This window comes from Arvicola amphibius, chromosome 14 (genome assembly GCF_903992535.2).
Source record: "Arvicola amphibius chromosome 14, mArvAmp1.2, whole genome shotgun sequence".
Classification (NCBI taxonomy): domain Eukaryota; kingdom Metazoa; phylum Chordata; class Mammalia; order Rodentia; family Cricetidae; genus Arvicola; species Arvicola amphibius.
The window spans coordinates 17594233-17614787 of NC_052060.1; the positions used below are offsets into that span (position 1 = coordinate 17594233).

Here is a 20555-nt window from a genome sequence, read left to right on the forward strand (position 1 = left end):
CCAGGCAGGTCTGAGAATTCCTGCAAGGGAGTGCAGGCTTCTTCAGATTGTGCAGCAAGGAATAGCTCCTGCTCGGGCACTGAGGAGATCCAACCAGATTCAGTCACAGCAAAGATTGGTCTAAGACAACAAGCACCTCCCGGCTCCATTTGAAGGAAGAGATAGGGAGATGCCAATGCAAGAACTCCTCCAACAACTTGAAAGGCACCATGACATCACCAGAATCCAGACATCCCGGAACAACAAGAATTGAACACCCTACTCCAGAAGATATAGAAGAAACCGACCTTAAAAAGTACTTTATGAAAATAATAGAGGACCTTAAATAGGAGGTAAAAAACTGCCATAAAGAAATGGAGATGACAAACAAAAAGGTAGACAAAATAAATAAATCTCTCAAAGATACCCAAGAAAAACAAGAAAAACAAGAAAAAGCAACCAAACAGGTAAGGGAAACAGTACAAGACCCGATAAATGAAATGGAGGTAATGAAGAAAACACAATCTGAGGGAAGACTGGAAATGGAAATTCTGAGTAAATGAACAGAAACTTCAGAGACAAGTATTTCCAACAGAATACAAGAGATGGAAGAAAGAATCTCAGACTCTGAAGATACTATAGAGGAAATAAATTCACAGATTAAAGAACTAAACAAATCTAACAAATTCTTAATACAAAACATCCAGGAAATCTGGGACACCATGAAAAGATCAAACCTAAAAATAATTGGGGTAGAAGAAGGAGAAGAATTACAACTCAAAGGCCCAGAAAACATATTCAACAAAATTATAGAAGAAAACTTCCCCAACCTAAAGAAGGATGTTCCTATGAAGGTACAAGAAGCCTACAGAACACCGAATAGACTGGATCAAAAGAAAGCATCCCCATGCCATATAATAATCAAAACACAAAACATACAGAATAAAGAACAGATATTAAGAGCTGCAAAGGAAAAAGGTCAAGTAACATATAAAGGGAAACCTATCAGAATTACACCTGATTTCTCAATGGAAACCATGAAAGCCGGAAGAGCCTAGATAGATGTGCTACAGACACTAAGGGAACATGGATGCAAGCCTAGACTACTATACCCAGCAAAGCTTGCATTCACCATCGATGGATAAAACAAGATATTCCAGGACAAAAACAGATTTAAACAATATGGAGCAACAAATCCAGCCTTGCAGAAAGTAATCGAAGGAAAATCACAAACCAAGGAGTCCAACAACACCCACAATAACTCAGGCATCTAGCAACCCTTCACCAGCATAACTAGAAGAAGGGAAACACACAAACTCTACTACAAAAAATGACTGGAGTTAACAACCACTGGTCATTAATATCACTTAATATCAATGGACTCAATTCACCTATAAAAAAAGCACAGACTAAGATATTGGATACAAAAACAGGATCCAATATTCTGCTGTTTACAAGATACACACCTCAACCACAAAGACAGACACCTACTCAGAGTAAAGGGTTGGGAAAAGGTTTATCAAGCAAATGGACCTAAGAAACAAGCCGGTGTGGCCATACTAATTTCTAACAAAGGTGACTTCAAACTAAAATCAATCAGAAGAGATGGAAAGGGACACTTTATACTCATAACAGGAAAAATCCTTCAGAATGAAGTCTCAATCCTGAATATCTATGCCCCTAATATAAAAGCTCCCACTTATGTAAAAGAAACACTTCTAGAACTCAAGGCAGCCATCAAACGACACACACTAATAGTTGGAGACTTCAAGACTCCTCTCTCACCAATGAACAGGTCAATTTGACAGAAACCTAACAGAGAATTGAAAGACTTAATGAGGTAATGAACCAAATGGACTTAACAGACATCTATAGAACATTCCACCCAAATAGGAAAGAATATACCTTCTTCTCTCAGCTCATGGAACCTTTTCGAATGTTGACCTTATACTTGGTAACAAAGCAAACTTCCAGAGTTACAAAAAATATTAGTAACCACCTGTGTCTTATTGGATCACCATGGATTAAAATTAGAAATCAACAACAATGCTACCCCCAGAAAGCCCACAAACTCATGGAAACTGAACAGTCAACTACTGAACCACACCTGGGTCAAGGAAGAAATAAGAAAGAAATTAAAGTCTTCCTTAAATTTAATGAAAACAAAGACACAACATACTCAAACTTATGGGACACTATGAAAGCAGTGCTAAGAGGAAAGTTCATAGCACTAAGTGCCCACTTAAAGAAATTGGAGAAAGCACTCATTGGTGACTTAACAGCACACCTGAAAGCTCTGGAAAAAAAAAAGAAGCAGACTCACCTAGGAGGAGTAGAAGACTGGAAATAATCAAACTGAGAACAGAAATCAACAAAATAGAAACACAGAAAACAGTCCAAAAAATCAATAAAACGAAAAGCCGGTTCTTGGAGAAAATCAACAAGATTGACAAACCCCTATCCAAACTAATCAAACAGCAGAGAGAGAACACACAAATTAATAAGATCAGAAATGAAAAGGGGGACATAACCACAGACACAGAGAAAATTCAGAGAATCATTAGATCCACAAAATTGTATGCCACAAAATTGGAAAACGTAAAAGAAATGGACAGTTTTTAGATAAGTACCATATACCAAAGATAAACCAGGACCAAGTAAATGCTCTAAATAGTCCTGTTAGTCGTGAAGAATAAGAAACTGTTATCAAAAACCTCCCAACCAAAAAGAGCCCAGGACCAGATGGTTTCAATGCAGAATTCTACCAGAACTTCCAAGAAGACCTAATACCTATACTCCTTAAGGTATTTCATAATATAGAAACACAAGAGTCACTGCTAAATTCCTTTTATGAAGCTACAGTTACCCTGATACCTAAACCACACAGAGACTCAACCAAGAAAGAGAATTACAGGCCAATCTCACTCATGAACATTGACGCAAAAATTCTCAATAAAATACTGACAAACCAAATCCAAGAACACATTAGAAAAATTATCCACTACGATCAAGTAGGCTTCATCCCAGAGATGCAGGGCTGGTTCAACATATGAAAATCTATCAATGTAATCCATCATATAAATAAACTGAAGGAAAAAAACCATATGGTCATTTCGTTAGATGCTGAAAAAGCATTTGACAAAATTCAACACCCCTTTATGATAAAGGTCTTGGAGAGATTAGGGATGCAAGGGTCACTCCTAAATGTAATAAAGGCTATTTACAGCAAGCCGACAGCTAACATCAAATTAAATGGAGAGAAACTCAAGGCCATCCCACTAAATTCAGGAACACGACAAGGCTGTCCACTCTCTCCTTATCTCTTCAATATAGTGCTTGAAGTTCTAGCAATAGCAATAAGACAACACAAGGGGATCAAGGGGATTCGAATTGGAAAGGAAGAAGTTAAACTTTCATTATTTGCAGATGATATGATAGTGCACATAAGCGACCCGAAAAACTCCACCAAAGAACTCCTACAGCTGATAAACTCCTTCAGTAACGTGGCAGGATACAAGATCAACTCCAAAAAATCAGTTGCCCTCCTATACACAAAGGATAAGGAAGCAGAGAGGGAAATCAGAGAAGCTTCACCTTTCACAATAGCCACAAATTGCATAAGATATCTGGCAGTAATTCACCAAGGAAGTGAAGGATTTATATGACAAGAACTGTAAGTCTTTGAAGAAAGAAATTGAAGAGGATACCAGAAAATGAAAGGATCTCCCTTGCTCATGGATTGGAAGGATCAACATAGTAAAAATGGCAATTCTACTAAAAGCAATGTATAGATTCAATCCAATCCCATCAAGGTCCCATCAAAATTCTTCACAGATATTGAGAGGACAATAATCAACTTTATATGGAAAAACAAGAAACCCAAGATAGCCAAAACAATCTTATACAATAAAGGTACTTCTGAAGGCATTACCATCCCTGACTTCAAACTCTATTACAGAGCTACAGTATTGAAAACAGCTTGGTATTGTCATAAAAACAGAGATGTCGACAAATGGAATCGTATAGAAGACCCGGATCTTAAACCACAAACCTATGAACACCTGATTTTTGATAAAGGAGCCAAAAGTACACAATGGAAGAAAGAGGGCATCTTCAACAAATGGTGCTGGCATAACTGGATGTCAACCTGTAGAAGAATGAAAGTAGATCCATATCTATCACCATGCACAAAACTCAAGTCCAAATGGATTAAAGACCTCAATATTAATCTGAACACACTGAGCTTGATAGAGGAGAAAGTGGGAAGTACTCTACAACAAATGGGCACAGGAGACCACTTCCTACGTATAACCCCAGCTGCACAGACATTAAGGGTAACATTGAATAAATGGGACCTCCTGAAGCTGAGCAGCCTTTTCTGTAAAGCAAAGGACACTGTCACTAAGACACAAAGGCAGCCTACTGACTAGGAAAAGATCTTCACCAACCCTGCAACTGACAAAGGTCTGATCTCTAAAATATATAAGGAACTCAAGAGACTAGACTTTAAAATGCTCATTAACCCAATTAAAAAATGGGGCACTGAACTGAACAGAGAATTCTCAACAGACGAAGTTCAAATGGCCAAAAGACACTTAAGATCATGCTTAACCTCCTTAGCTATCAGGGAAATGCAAATCAAAACAACTTTGAGATACCATCTTACACCTGTCAGATTGGCTAAAATCCAAAACACCAATGATAACCTTTGCTGGAGAGGCTGTGGGGCAAGGGGTACACTTATCCATTGCTGGTGGGAATGCACACTTGTGCAACCACTTTGGAAAGCAGTGTGGAGGTTTCTCAGGAAATTCGGGATCAACCTACCCCAGGATCCAGTAATTCCACTCTTGAGAATTTACTCAAGAGATGCCCAATCATACTACAAAAGCATTTGCTCATCTATGTTCATAGCAGCATTATTTTTAATAGCCAGATCCTGGAAACAACCTAGATGCCCTTCCGTGAAATAATGGATGAAGAAACTGTGGAATATATACATGTTAGAATACTACTCATCGGTAAAAAACAATGACATCTTGAATTTTGCATGCACATGGATGGAAATAGAAAACACTATTCTGAGTGAGGTATCCCAGACCCAAAAAGATGAACATGGGATGTACTCACTCATAATCAGTTTCTAGCCACAATTAAAGGACATCGAGCCTATAATTCTTGATCCTTGAGAAGATTATAAGAAGGTGAACCCAAAGAAAAACATATAGTAATCCTCCTGGATATTGGAAGTAGACACAATCGCTGTGCAAAAATTTTGAACTTGAGGGTGGGGCGAGATGGGGCCAAGGGAAGATGGGGAGAGAAAAGCGTGAAGGGAAGAATGGGGGGAGCTCAGAGGAATGGGATGCTTGGGATACAGGAAGGGTTGATATGGGAGCAGGGAAGCATATATCTTAATTTAGGGAGCCATCTGAGGGTTGTCAAGAGACTTGACTCTAGAGGGTTCCCGGGTTTCCAGGGAGATGCCCCCAGCTAGTTCCTTGGGCAGCTGAGGAGAGGGAGCCTGCAAAGGCCAGTTCCTATAGCCATACTGATGAATTTCTTGCATATCACCATAGAACCTCCACATGGCAATAGATGAAGAAAATGACTGAGCCCCACATTGGAGCACCGGACTGAGCTCCCAAGGTCCTGATGAGGAGCAGAAGGAGGGAGAACATGAGAAAGAAAGTCAGGACCGTGAGGGGTCTGTTCACCCATGGAGATGGTGGGACAGAACTAATGGGAGATCACCAACTCCAGATGGAATGGGACTGATGGAACATGAGACCAAACCGGACTCTCTGAATGTGGCCGAAGGTGGAGACTGACTGAGAAGCCAAGGACAATAGTGCTGGGCTTTGATTCTTCTGCATGGATGGGCTCTGTGGGAGCCTTCTCAGCTAGGTTGATCACCTTCCTGGACCTGGGGGGAGTTGGGTGGACCTTGGTCTAAACATAGAGTAGGGAACCCCGATGGCTCCTTGGCCTGGAGAGGGAGAGAGGGGGGGTATGGGTGGAGGGGAAGGGAGGGAAGGAGGAGGAGAAGGGGAGGAGGTGGAAATTTTAAATATAATAAAATAAACCAAAAAAGAATAAGATTTGATGCCAGATATGAAATACCTGCACAACAAAACTTTAATGTTATATTTGAGCAGGTGTTATGTGACAGACCCCTGCCCTGAAGATACTGAATGAATGTGTGTTTTCTAAGACTATTTTACCCACTGTAATGCAAGGAGATATGGCATTGTTTTCCAATAAAGGGCAGGAAAGGTGGTGATGGTGGTTAGATACTGAAGGAGCTGAGACAGATTATATGTAGATCTCTGGATTTACTGATTAGCCACACAAAAACCCAGTGTTTTTACTTTCTATCTGGAAAATCAGTGATAACCCGGCTCCCAAATGTATAAAAAAAAAGCAGCAGAGGCTCTGCTGTGTCAGCCCTGAAGGCATCATGGCCTGGCTCATTCTTGTCACAGGTGAGTTAGCAATCAGATATAGAGCCTCAGTCTTGCCTGGTTTTCTTTTGCAGCATGATCTGACAACAAAGGAGCATATCTCAGTTCTGTTGTGCTTTAATGAATTAACTTTTCTCTTCGTTAACCAGGATTTCTCATGCTCTTCCACCATGGGCTATTGTGACACTTCTTCTTTGATGTCAATGCCACAGCCTAGCAGAAAGTCTCATTCATGTGCAACACATGTGCTCTTTTCTCCTTGGTGCAGCCAATCATTCTCTCTGCTCCTCTTGGTTTACCTCTTGCCTAACTTTGGAGTTGTGCTTATGCATCTGTTAGTGTCTTGAAACTAGAGTTCTACACAGATGAAAATGATTGGGAGAAGCTAGAGCTAACCATGTGTTCTTTGCCCCTTATGTTGCAGAATATTTTTCTCATTTGTCCTTAAATTATTTTGCCGCATTGATGATGTAAAAGTTCCAATATTGTGGAATGTAGTCATTCAAAGAGATTGTGTTAGTAGTTATTTATGCCATGCCACTGAAAATCTGCCTGTTGTTCTAAATTTGTTTACCAAATCTGTTAAAATTCAGAATATATTCAAATTATTATAAGCTCAATTTGTAAGTGATTTAGAGTACAAGTGGTTTGTTAGCATGGTAATGATTGATGCCTGTCATCTTATCGGTCAAGAGGCACAGTTAGAAGGTTCAATGTTGCAAGAAAGTCTGGGCTAATAGTGAGATTGCCAGTTTAAACCCAAAACTCAAAATAAAAATAAAACCCATTAAAAAATTCCAAGGATTGTTTTTTGAAGCTCATAATAGGTATGTGGCTCTTCATATAATTTTACCTGTGGGAAAGAATTTTCAAAGATGATTCAAAAAATATCTACAGGTGGTATTTTTTTTATGCTTGAGTATACCTCAGGTGTTGGAAGTCTGGATTCAGTCTGGCTCTGGCAGACCAGGTATTTCTGAATATTGAGTCACAGAGGAGAATAAATTTGTAGAAATTTTAGTGCATGTTGCTAGTATAGACAGTTTATTTCTGAAAAAATCCTCAATTATGACACAGAAGAAGGAACAGGGATGTATTTGCATGTTTTCTGAATTCATAAAGAGTAGAGGGAAATAAATGTATGTTAATTGAAAAGGCCACCCTTGTACATATGTGAAGTTTTATCTGTATAATATCAGTCTACAGCTGGTAGGATTGCCCAGATTTCTCAGAGCTCCTAGGGATTCCTACTGCTGCCTCTGAGTAAACATTTGTTCTCTCTCTCTAGCTCTGGCACTTCTGCTGAATGCCCAGCTGGGTAAGTTAGTGATGTCACCTCATTTTGTTGACAAACCTTTTCCTCCCATGAGCCTCAAATTATATAATTTATTTTTACAACACGTGTCTGCTTGTTTTGTATGCTTTAAAAATTATACCATCATATCAGTGCACTTGTAAAATAGTGAGGAGATAAATCAACCAGGGAAAGGGATGGGTTCTCATTAAGGAATGACTCTTAGTTCGGCCATCTGTGTTGTCTTCAGCAGTGTTTCCCTCTGAGTGTTAAGGAACTGGTAACTGTAGAGCTTCTCGGGAATGGTGAGCATGAATTCTTACTGAGCTCCTATGTTCATGTAAACTCTGAACACGGGCCTCTACCAACTCTAAATAACAAAACTCAGTGAGTGCCTGGTGCTTGAGTTAGAAACCCTGGACTCATGCTCAAGAGTCTTCACACAATCTGGTTCTCAGAGATAAAAGGTACCTGAGATACAGGAAGGGTAAGAGGAAGGGACAAATGTCAGCAGACCCCACTGTCACCTGTTGCATACTGCTGTTCTTACTCTTCACATCCCACAGGTTCTTCCTACCAGCTGATGTGCTACTACGACAATGCGGCCCAGGACAGGCCAGGACTGGGCAGGTTCAGTGTTGGTGATATTGACCCCTGCTTGTGTTCTCACCTCATCTATGCCTTTGCGGAGATTCAGAACAACAGGATCACCCCAGGAAAAAACAGTGACTTGACTGACTACCAAATTTTACATACCCTGAAAGACAGGTCAGAGAAGGGAAGTATGATCTGTTTGGTGTCTATGGTGTCAATAGTTGTCACCAATCAATTCTTCTTAAATGTGCATCAGAAGCAATTTTTGATGTGTGGACCTAGCCAATGCCTTTGTCTCCATATTTTAATTGATTGAGACTGTGTATATTTACTACACATAACTAACCTTTACATATTGTCTATGTCCTGGAATGAATGGTCCAGGACATGACTAGCATGTATCCCTATACACCCATTTTCTCTTTATTGATTAATTTCTTGGTTAGGTATTCTGGAACCCATCCTCATATTATTGGTATTTTTTTTTTCTGATCATGATTTTGTAGACTTTCTTTTTTTCCCCTAGCTTTACCGTCTCTTCATATAGTTTCAGAAATGAAACCAAGAGCTTTGGTAAGAATTGGTACTATTTTGCAGCCTCTGTGGTCACTTCTATCAGTGGCTCTTGTAGAGGGGTTCTCGCACTTGGAGTGTTTTTTTTAAATGATTCATTGTCTGTTCATGCACTGCTTCATCTTGTAGGACTTCTGTTTTTATTTCCTGTTGGAGGGAACCCTTTGTTTGTCCCGGCCATCCGGCTAGCTTACACCCCAAGTAACCACACAGAAACTGTACTCATTAAAACACTGCTTGGCCCATTAGCTCCAGTTTCTTATTGGCTAATTCTTACATCTTAATGAACCCATTTCTATTAATCTGTGTATTGCCACGTGACTGTGGCTTACTGGCAAGATTCTAACCAGCGTCCATCTCAGGCAGAAGATCCATGGCTTCTCTCACTCTGCCCTTCTTCCCAGCATTCAATTCTGTCTTCTCCACCTTCCTAAGTTCTGCCCTATCAGGCCCAAGGCAGTTTCTTTATTCATTAACCAATGAAAGCAACACATGAACAGAAGAACCTCCTACACAAATTCCCTTCCAGGGTTTAACTGTGTTTATCAATAGTTGGTTGCATAGTAACTTTGTCATAACACTTCATTTTCCTTGATGCTCTTTCCTCTGTGTTTCCTCTTCTTTTCTCAACCTACACCCATCTCCCTGCTGAAAGCTTTACATCACATGTCTATTCCTCTTCACAGCTGTCTAATCTTCATGGTACTGTTGTTCCTGCATTAGTCACCTATCCAAACCGCTCCCTTTCTCTTCTCTTGGGTCCCTAAGGCATGAATACTAAAAATAGGAAGATAAAGAGTTATATCAGCATGTAAAAGAGAGAATGTTACTTTTGTCTTGCTTTTCCTACCTGGGTTACTCCTCTCAGTAGTTTTTCACCTTCATGCGTTTTCTGGGAGTTTCATAGTTTACTTTTTCTATACAGCTGCCTAAAATGTACAATATTTTCCATATATATTTGTCACTTCATGGGAATGTGAAGGCATTCTTTTATGTAGCTTTTGAGGGTAGAGTTTCAGGAAAAAGAATGTGAGACTGTCTCTGCAGTGAGAACTAGCCTATTTAAGACACATTCATAGAAATGTTGTGGCTCATCAAACTGAATTTTAGACTGACTGCAGTAATCTACATACACACCGGCAGTGCTCAGTTTCTTTATTGTGCTAGATAAAGCCATCATTTGTGGATTTTTGACAATTTAATGACAATCATTCTGAATTTTCTGAGCAGCCTCCTTTTATTAAATTTTCTTTTCATATAAGTAGATTTTTTTTTTCATACAACACATTCCTAGTCTGGTTTTCCCTACTTTTTGTCCTATAAGGTCATGTTACCTTCCCTCTCATCTGAATCCAAACCATTTCAAACTCTGGTTACAAATCAAAAAACATATAGGTAATAATAGAAGTACAAAATAAAGATAAGACAGAAAGAAACAAACCGCAATAGAAGAAAAAAAATAAGGAAGAACCAAAGAGAAAACTCCAGAATCACATACAGATGGAGACACATGCATACTTACACATAGGAACATTGTTAAACCCCAAAGCCAGGCACTGTATATTATGTATGCCAATGACCTGTAGGGGTAAAAAGGCCATGACAAAACATTATGAGCCAAAGTACCTCCAAATATGCTGTTGAATTCATTGTGTATTTACCATCTACTGATGTACATTGGGCCTGCCTTTAACAGTGGTTTGCAGCCCCAGTGAGTCTCTGTTGGAGAAAACTAAGTTTTCATTTGTGAGTATTTATTGACTGGAGATAGTTTCTGGGATAGGAAAGGGGACTCGTGCCCACCTCTCCTTTCAGGGCTGAGACCCCATCTGTTGCAGACCTGTGTAGTCTCTGAGCATGCTGCCTGTCTCTGTTAGTCCTGCTGTGTTTAGAGGACATTGGAATTCTGCCTTGGTGTCCTTCATCCCCTCTGCCTCCTACAATCTGTCTGCCTCTTCTTCTGCAGGGCTCCTTACTCTGGGGGTGTGGGAGGGGAGGGATGTGATGAAAACATCCCACACAGAACTGCATATTCCAAGTCTCTCACCCTTTGCAGATTGTCGAGCTGTGGGTCTCTGTATTTGATCCCATCTACTGTAGGAGTAAGCTTCTCTGATGATGACTGAACAAGGCACTGCTCAATAAGTACATCAGAATGTTTTTAGAAGGCCAGGCGGTAGTGGCGCACGCCTTTAATCCCAGCACTTGGGAGGCAGAGGCAGGCGGATCTTTGTGAGTTCGAGGCCAGCCTGGTCTACAAGAGCTAGTTCCAGGACAGGCTCCAAAGCCACAGAGAAACCCTGTCTCAAAAAAAAAAAAAAACAAAAAAACAAAAAAGAGAATGTTTTTAGTTGTTTGTGGCTTTATTCCTTTAGCAAAACAGTGGTGTTTGATTTGTTCTTTTTTCACACCTTTCTGGTCTCAGGTTCTTGGCCACCTGAGCGTGTTGGGGCTAAATTTCATCTAATGGAGTGGACCTAAATAAAATCAGATATGGGTGTTTACTCCACCAGCTTTGCACCACTACTGCTCTAGCACAGAGCAGTTTTCATCTACATTTCCTGGTGGCTAAAGATGACGATCATTTCTTTAAGTGTTTCCTGGCTCTTTGTAAACTTTTTTTTTGAATATTCCCCACTTACTTCCATATTCATGGGTTAATTAGCTTGTTTGATTTTCTTCAAATTCAGTTTCTTTTCGCTTGTCCTTTATAGTCACTAATCACCTAATAGAAGGATGTCTAGCAAATGTTTTCTCTCATTCTGCAGGATGCCCTTCCGTTGCTCCAGTAGTTTTATTTTGTGTGTGTGCAGAGGCTCTTTTTTGCAACTGTCTTTGTCTATTATTGCTCTTATTTGCTATGTTTTCATGATTGCATTCAGTCAATACTCTTCAACATGTTGAAACACACAGATAGTTATGGGGAAAAGCCATGGGAGTGGGCATGAAGTGTTTTCTGTTCTGGGATGGGCTGGGCCACTAGTGTGGGTAATCTCCAGCATTCTTCAGAGTTAAGGAATGGCTTACAAAAATGAAGTTTGTAGGGATAGACTTACTCAATCTTGCATGTCTCAGTTCAAGTGAGCTATGGAAGAAAGGGAAGTTTATAGGTTTTGAGTGTTGAAGGTCTGCCTGACAGGGTCTGTCCTGATTTTTGAATGGGAACTGTAGCTCCAGAAAACTAAAAAGGATAAGAGTTTACAGATGGTAGATGAAGAGGGACTGCCTTTCCTTTTCTAAATTGAATACTGAATGTTCCTCACATCATTTTATATTAATTTTTATTACATGTATAGTTTACAAATATTTTCTTCCATTCCAAACTTCAGCCTTTATTACGTTGCTTCCATTTTTCTCCCTTGCCTTGCAGATTCAGTTGCACTGTTTATTTTTGATTTGTTGCCTTTGTTTTGATTTCATATTGTGAGAAATCACGCACAGTACTACAGAGCTTTCCATTGCATTCTTGCAATTATTTGATGAAGTTAAATCTTATATGTATGCCTTTCTTTCTATTTTAAATTGTTTCTGCATATGGTGTGGCACAGAAGTGCAGCTTCCTTGTTATGCATGTGGATAAGACATTATTTCAAGCAAGCCAGCAGCATATGATGCTCACCCTTCTGGTTCAGGAGCCAAGTGTCAGATAACACGGAAGTATTTGAAAATTAACAAAATTAACTGTGGAAGAGTAAAATGGGGGTTAATTTTACTTTTTTGTTATACGAAGATATATTTCCAGAAAATAAGATTGAAAACTGAATTATATCACAAGGAATTTGGATCATATTTCAGACACATATACACATACTCATATTTCAGTCATATAATACTATTGACCTATAGTATGTTGGGTTATGTCAGATAGCAATGAATTGCAGGAGCTATATTACAGATAACAGTACTATTTTAAAAATGAGAAATCCACAGACTATGAAATTTCTCATCTTTAACCTTTGCCTTAAAGGAACAATGAGCTGATCACTCTCCTGGCTGTTGGAGGCAGCAATACTGGAACTGCCCCGTAAGTGATATGTTCAGAGTCTCTGGCCCAATTACTTTGAAAGCAAACCAGCTCAGGTCTGTATGTGTTCTGTTACTTCACCATATTAGCATGGCTATTAAGGATGTCATTTCATGAGATTTGAAACTCAATTAAATCTTTTACTAGAGACTAAATGGTAAGTGGAAGATATTGGAAAGGCTACTCTGGCTCTCGTGTATTTAAGTTTGGAATTACGCAAATTGACAGCATCTTCTGAGCTGTGAGTTAGTGCCTTCCAAACAGCCTGTTCTTACAACTGTCATGAACTGAGATGTGATCATTGTCTTTCCATTTGTTTTTTTTTTTTTTTTTTGTCTTCTGGAGAAGAGGAATGAAAGGGAAGCTTATGGATAAGAAGACTTCTTTAGTGTCCCTATATTTGGAAGGCATTTGATGAAAACCTGGTTAGTTCAGATATCTGCTTGGTGAAAATACCACAGGCAATTTGGAAATTATTAGAGTAGAGGCAAGGAAACTGTGCTAAGGTACTATGTCTGAGAAGAGGCACAATTGTGGAAGGAGGCAGGGTGAAAACCAGGAATGTCACAGGAGGTGTTTAGAGGCAGAAGTTGAGTTATTAATGGGTTTAATTCAAATGTGCCTATATCATGGTCTTACGCTTTTTTGTATGTGTGCCTCAGTTTCTCATACATGGTGTCCACTCCTGAGTTCCGCAAGACTTTCATCAATTCAGTTATTGTCTTCCTGCGCCAGTATGGATTTGATGGGCTGAACCTAGACTGGCAGTACCCTGGGTCTCCTGGGAGCCCTGCTAAGGACAAGCATCTCTTCACTGTCCTGGTACAGGTGAGTAAAAGGTAAAAGTGGGTTGAGCCTAGAAGATACGATATCTGTACTTCTTTTTTGTTGTTTTTTTGAGACAGGGTTTCTCTGTAGCTTTGGTGCCTGTCCTGGAACTTACTCTTCTAGACCAGGTTGGCTTTGAAGTCACAGAGATCCATTTACCTCTGCCTCTGGAGTGCTGGGATTAAAGGCGTGCACCACCACCACCCAGTTCCAAAATCCGTTCTTTCTAAGGAGGGTTGCAGAGAAAATTCTAACAAGAGTTTGGAGTTGAGAATATTAGAGAATATTAAGATTACCAAGATCCTTAGGTATAACTATACCTTACTGCAATAAGCTATATGTTTGGCATTGCTCTGTGTGCTTTTCAACAATCAAGATTTATCTTCACATTACCTGTCAAATAGGTACCCTAAGTTTGAATCTTTATTTCACAAATGACTACCTAAAGTAGAAAACGTGTAAAACTGACTCATCCAAGAGCCCAAAGACACTGAATGTTATAACTGTTAGTGCAATCTTAGAGCAGATTTCAATGTATGAAACAATTTTATGAGACTGTTTGTTGTCAGTGAGCAAGGCATATGGAAAATTTTGGGACAATGTCAAAACTGAGATGACTGAGTATAGTTTGATATGGGGAATGTATATCTGAGGTGGAATCTTGAAACTATAGCGACACTTACAAGCTCATTGAAATAACTGATGTGATAAAGCTTCCTAAAGAGCAAAATTTCAGCGCCTGGTATTTACCTAATTCTGTGATATGACAGGAAGAGAAAGAAATTCCCATGTTGGTGCCTTATTTCAGTCTTGACAAATGCAGGGACTATCCACTTAGGTCAGGAGAGGATGACATATAGGGATCTATATGAGCAAAGAGTGAGGTAGAAGATAAGTTTGCAAAAATGGATAGCATCTGATCAGGGCACTTTGTGTGTATCCAAGTGTTTGGAATTCATTTTCCATACTGTGGAATTGTTGGAAAGATTATGGAGAGTGAAGACGTTTACCAACATGTGTACATTAGGGTGAGAATTTGGACATTAACCCTGAGGGACAGAAAGAAGTGAAAAGGTTGGAAACTGAGGTAGGATGTTAGGTACACAAATATATAACATAGTATCTATTGGACTTGGGAAACATTTTGTGAAGAAACAGAGAACCCCATGTTTCTGGTTTGACCATTTGACCCTTACAATATTTTGTAAGATAGTAAACACAGACAAAGAGATTGGGTTTAGTATTTTCCGGAATGTCTATTTTTATCTGGTATATCTGTCCAGTAAATGTCTTACTCAAACGACCACTGATCTGTATGGCAGTGTCTGTAGACATTTTGTTAGAAAAAGATTTGCATAGCAAAATATTTCATTATCAGAGTTGACCTTAATACATGTTGATTTCCTCTGGAACTGAATTGTATTTGTAACTCAGTCTTTACCAACTTCCTCTTTGCATTGCTCTAAGTCTTCATTTTATGCTATAGAATCCTGGTCTTGTGGCATAGTCCAGATACTGGAAAAATGCAAATAATTTTCTTCACCATGAAAAGCTTGCTGTATGGAAAGCCTGCAAAGTTCTCAGTGTAGTGATGGCTGTGGATAATCTAACAAGAAACCTGGAAACTAGATTTTGGATTACTGAATAATAAACAGAGATGAGGCATAGTAAAATTTTCCATTATCCATGTTTATTAGAAATCTTTTAAATTGTTGACTATTCTCTGTCATGAGTTTCTCTATATGGTATCATGGTAAGGTAAAAACAAAATATTTAAATCATTTAATTAATTATTATACAATTATATATACATGCATAATATATTTGAATAGGCAAAATAAATGTGAAGTATACATAAATGTTCTGTAGGAAATGTCTGAAGCTTTTCAGCAAGAATCCCTGCAAAGCAAGAAGCCAAGGCTGACGATTGCTGCTACAGTAGCGGGTATCATTCCCACCATTGAGTCTGCCTATGAGATACCCCAGCTATCCCGGTAAGTGCTCCTCTTACTCTTTCTTCACCCCTTGGAATTAAGGCAGAGGACACTAACTCTTAGGGATCTTGTTGCTCCAGTGCTTTGTGTACAGGTTTTGTATATTGTGTCTTTTTCCTGAATGAGTGTGGCAAGTGTCTGTCAGAAATTATTTGTGAGTTTTTTTTCCCTCAAGGTTCTTGGACTACATCCTGGTCATGACCTACAATCTTCATGACTATAAGGAGAGATACACTGGAGAAAACAGTCCTCTGTACAAATCCCCAACTGACACTGGCACCGATGTCTTCCTTAATATGGTAAGCCCCTGAAAAGATGCAATGCAGATAATACTAGAAACAATCTAAATGATGAGTAAATTAATACAAAAAATAACTAGAAGCATACACAGCTTCTCAAACTGATGGTCATAAATCATTCACAATAAATTTAGATATATGCTTTTGAAAAACCTCTAAAATCTACCTTAATCACAGAATCTGTGCTATTGGGAAGTTAACATATATGACCACAAGTCATCAGCAGCTGTCTGGGACTTTTAATTGCCTGCTGTGTTTCAGGATTACATCATGAGGTACTGGGTGGAAAATGGAGCTGCAGCTGAGAAGCTTATGGCTGGATTCGCAACATATGCACAAACCTTCTCCCTGACTGACCCATCTAACAATGGAATTGGTGCCCCAACCTCAAGCCCTGGCCCTGAAGGTCCCTACACACAGGAATCTGGGATCTTGGCCTACTATGAGGTCAGTAGGTTGGCCATCCTGTGCTGTTTCAATTTCAGGCTGAGAACTGGGCTGTAGCCAGGTGTCAGGGGTGGAAGACTGGAATCAGCTGAATCTGAACATTCATTCTCTTCAGTTCATACTAAATCTAATAAATGTTCTTCCAAATTTATAAAATGTTTTAATTTATACTTCTTCAGTCATACAAATATATAGTGCTTAACATTAAATACTATTTCTTCATGTAACAGACCACATACTGATGTGTATCTGCATTAGCACAGAGGAAAGTTATATCAAAGAATGTATCTTACTACATGGATTCTCTAAATCCAGTGCTTAAATCTGAACCTTGGATGAGCATCTGAAGATAGCACTAGCTGGGCGTTCCTCTGTGGTCCAGCTCTTTTCTTGGTGAAAATGACTGAGTTCATTTACTAGGGTTTGGGGAAAAGTTATGATTGAATAGTTTTGATAACTGTGATGCCTCACACCTGAAAACATATTTCAGGCCACAAATGCAGGAGACATGATAGTGTAAACTTACTGTGTGCTACAGACCTAGACTGTACGTAAAACAAAAAGTGGGAAAAACAAAATGTAAACAAAAGAAAGAATAAAAAAGAAAAAGAAAATGGACCTTTGATATAGTTTAGCTGTAGAGAATTTTCTTTCACAGGGAATACTGCTCAGCCCCACTTAAAATGTAACTCAATGTCTTTAATTACAAATAACACTCATTTTAAAACGAGGCACAAAGAATACCAAATAAAATATATTTTTTTCATAGCATAATATTTTAAGAATTTGATCTCTTGTCTTTTTAAAGGTTTGTACCTTCCTCACAAAAGGAGCCACTCAGAACTGGGATGGCTCTCAGGAAGTGCCCTATGCCTACCAAGGGAATGAGTGGGTTGGCTATGACAATGACAAGAGCTTTCTTATCAAGGTATGTTCATTCCCTTGGAAGTACAGAGGCCCCAAAATTAAGAATCCAAATGACTCTTATCCTCTCTCCTGAACCAGGCCCAGTGGCTTCAGCAGAACAATTTTGGAGGTGCCATGATCTGGGCCCTTGGCATGGATGACTTCAGTGGCTCTTTCTGTACCCAGGGCAAGTTCCCTCTGACCTCTACAGTGAAGGAAGCCCTCAAGGTGACCAGTGCAAGTAAGTGACAGCAGGGTTATGTAATAGTACAAACATGTCCCTTCTCTGAGTCAAAGGCACCTTTGACATGTGTGTCATCCTTGCATGGGGAGAATCTTCCCATTTCATCCCATTGCTCATCCCCAGTGGGATAAATATCCTGATGCTATCCAGTACCCAAAGTTCCATGCTACTGTCTTGCACTCCTCAAGGGAAACAGAATTACCTTACCATCAAAGGGACGTGCAAGGATTCCTAAATTTCACAATGTGTGAGAACATTTAGAAACTGTACTGACTCTCACTGTACGTATCTGCTTCCTTGTGAAGGCATCTTCACTGCCTCTCTCTGTCTCCCTGGGGAAACAGGACAGGAATGAATTAAGAGTACTTTAGTTCTTTTACTGGAATGACCTTTTAATTTTTGTTTATAACAAGATTTTTGGATAAGAAGCTTTTGTAAATGTGGCTTCCATCAGCATGTAGTATCATATATGATTTATAAAGCAAGACATATTAAATTGAAAGGGTGTCATTGAAGAAAGATACAAAGACAGGCAATCTCATGAGAACATGAGTCAATATGACATCCCCTTTCAACTTCTGACGATAGAGAAATCTTCTGATCTAATGTGAGGAAGATGAGATAATCAGCCCTCTCCTCTCTAGTGCATCTTGTCCACACTTCACTTCTAGGAAAGGTTTTTTTTTTTTAATAAAAGTTTCTACTCATCCTGATGTGCTGTCTTTCAGGTTGCATGGTCTCTGCTACAGACCTTCATCTGGTAAATGCTCCACTAGACAGTGGGAGTAGAAATCAGAAGAACACAACTGAGCCAGTGGAATCTCTGCCTTCTTTGCCAAGAGAATAATAAAGATGCCTTCTTGTGTGGCCTGAATGCAATCTAATCCCTGCACAAAACCCAAATGGACCTTGTCTTCAATCCACCCGTGATGAGGGGACATGGCATGAGCTTCACCTTTCAGCTTTTCTCATTACTCTGAACAGAATGGTATCCTTTGCTTTTTGTAAAGCTCCCTTGCTCTTCCCTAAATTACTAAAATAAAATCAGCATTCAGAACATGAGTCTTTATTTCTCTCCTCGTGTGTGTGTAAGTTTGGAGAATTCTTTCATTCAGGTGAAAACAGCAGTTCCATGTGTCTGTGTGGACTGTGATACTAGAAGACATGTGTTAAGAAGTTGTAGAGCAATGAAGCTTATAGTCTTTTATCTGTCAGCATTCTTGTGCATAATGAATGGAGATTGGGAGAGAAGCATTTGATGTTGGTGCAGGGATGAATGAAGACTTGGGTCATTTATACATCTCAGTTTGAGACCAAACTCCAGAAGGAGTCACAGTGACTACAAGACAGCATGGCATATGTAAAGCTGAATGTCTTGCTGAGCAGTAAAAGTCCCAGTCACTCTTTTATCTCTCCTTGGGTCTCAGAACCTTTTACATCACCTCCCAGTATTTGACGATGTTATTCCCTGTTTACCAAACTCTTGGTATGGGAAGTCTTTTTGTATATGTGTTACTTTTATTGGTTAATGAATAAATCTCCTTTGGCCTATGGAAGGAAAGAATGCTAGGAGAAAGAAAGTGGAATCAGAGAGATGCCATGTAGCAGCAAAAGGACACAAACACCAGAAACCTTACCAGTAAACCATGAGCCTTGTGGTAAAATATCAAATAATAGAAATGGGTTAATTTAAGATGTAAGCGCTAGCTAGAAATACACTTCAGTTACTTATTGTAATTAATGTAGCTTCTGTGTGATTATTTTGGGTCTGGGCAGCCAGGAAACTAAAGAGCAGTCTCTGCCTACAAACTCTTATTTCTTTCCCATTTTCTTTTAGCTCCCTCTTCTTCCCCCATTCACTTCTTAATTTTACCTTTTGTCTTATGGGCTTTCACAAATCTGGGTATAATTTCCTTGTCAGAATATTTGAGTTCAAAAGACCTTCTTACATTCTGTTTCACTCCTACTAGGTGGGTTTTATAAATATTGAGATGCCTACACTAGGAAGTTTGGGATCTTGGCCCACTTAGATGTCAGTAGGTTGGCTGGCTGCACAGTTCTGTGTCAATTTCATGACAAGAGGTTTAACCCTCACCCGACATGTAGAATCTATTGAATTGGAATGTTATTCTAACTTCAGCCTGTCTTTCTGAAAGAGAAAGTCACCTTTAGAGCTTAAAGTCCTTCATCAGAGGGACTCCTCTAGGCATAGCTCACATCCCTCTTCTGGACAGCACAAACATACTTGATTTTCCTTTGGAGAAGCTCCTGGCACTAAAAGCTCACTTCCATGGTCCCTGTGGTGTGTATTTCAGTTGTAGACCCTTTGTTCTGATGTATTGTTAGTAGCTACTGCTCTAGGAATAGGTACAAACTGTCACTCTGGACTGTTGATTCTGTGTCACTCGCATGAAGAGTGACATCAGTAGCTTCTGGCATGACCTAACAGGAATCACATTCCAGAAGAACTGTGTGTGATGAAGGTATTGTATGCTGTATAAGCTGTCATTGTGCATTTGGGCCTGAACTTGACCTGTCCCATTTCCCAGGCTTCTTATGGTTCTCCAGTCTTCACTCTGAGGACAAAATAATTTTTCCTAGTACTGTTGAGTAAAATGAGATATCAAAATCTATGTCTTTGACATTTTAACTTGCTATCTTCTGTCATAGATGTAGAAATGTCATCTGTGCATTGTGTAGAGAGGTGCAAGAGAGTGAGTGGGGATGAACTGATTCCAAAGCCATACATGCTTCTATTTAACTGGGTCAACAGCCACGATGGATGAAAACCTGGGAAGGAATATTGCTGATTTAGGCACATGCGCAGAATAAGAACATTTACAGAAAAAGCCTATTGTCTAGTGTCCAGCATAAAAAGATGTTACTTACACTTCAGGACTCTAAGATGG

At 39.4% G+C, this 20555-nt stretch overlaps 1 protein-coding gene across 1 annotated transcript; it reads left to right on the forward strand.

Moving 5' to 3' along the window:
* Positions 1 to 6439: 6439 nt before the first annotated feature.
* On the forward strand, positions 6440 to 18493 carry LOC119800985 (chitinase-like protein 3). The gene is made up of 11 exons (XM_038311392.1): positions 6440 to 6464; positions 7732 to 7761; positions 8304 to 8505; positions 12872 to 12928; positions 13591 to 13756; positions 15626 to 15750; positions 15926 to 16049; positions 16311 to 16496; positions 17305 to 17424; positions 17502 to 17643; positions 18375 to 18493. Exons 1-11 carry the CDS (start codon positions 6440 to 6442, stop codon positions 18491 to 18493), a joined length of 1296 nt encoding a protein of 431 aa, XP_038167320.1.
* Positions 18494 to 20555: the final 2062 nt, after the last annotated feature.

What these genes read in the sequence shown, in the direction of transcription:
- LOC119800985 (XM_038311392.1), top strand. Translation starts at nt 6,440, where the DNA reads ATGGCCTGGCTCATTCTTGTCACAG. An exon ending in AGCAATACTGGAACTGCCCC is followed by an intron (nt 12,929 to 13,590) that starts GTAAGTGATATG and finishes TGTGTGCCTCAG; the next exon opens with TTTCTCATACATGGTGTCCA. An exon ending in GGATCTTGGCCTACTATGAG is followed by an intron (nt 16,497 to 17,304) that starts GTCAGTAGGTTG and finishes GTCTTTTTAAAG; the next exon opens with GTTTGTACCTTCCTCACAAA.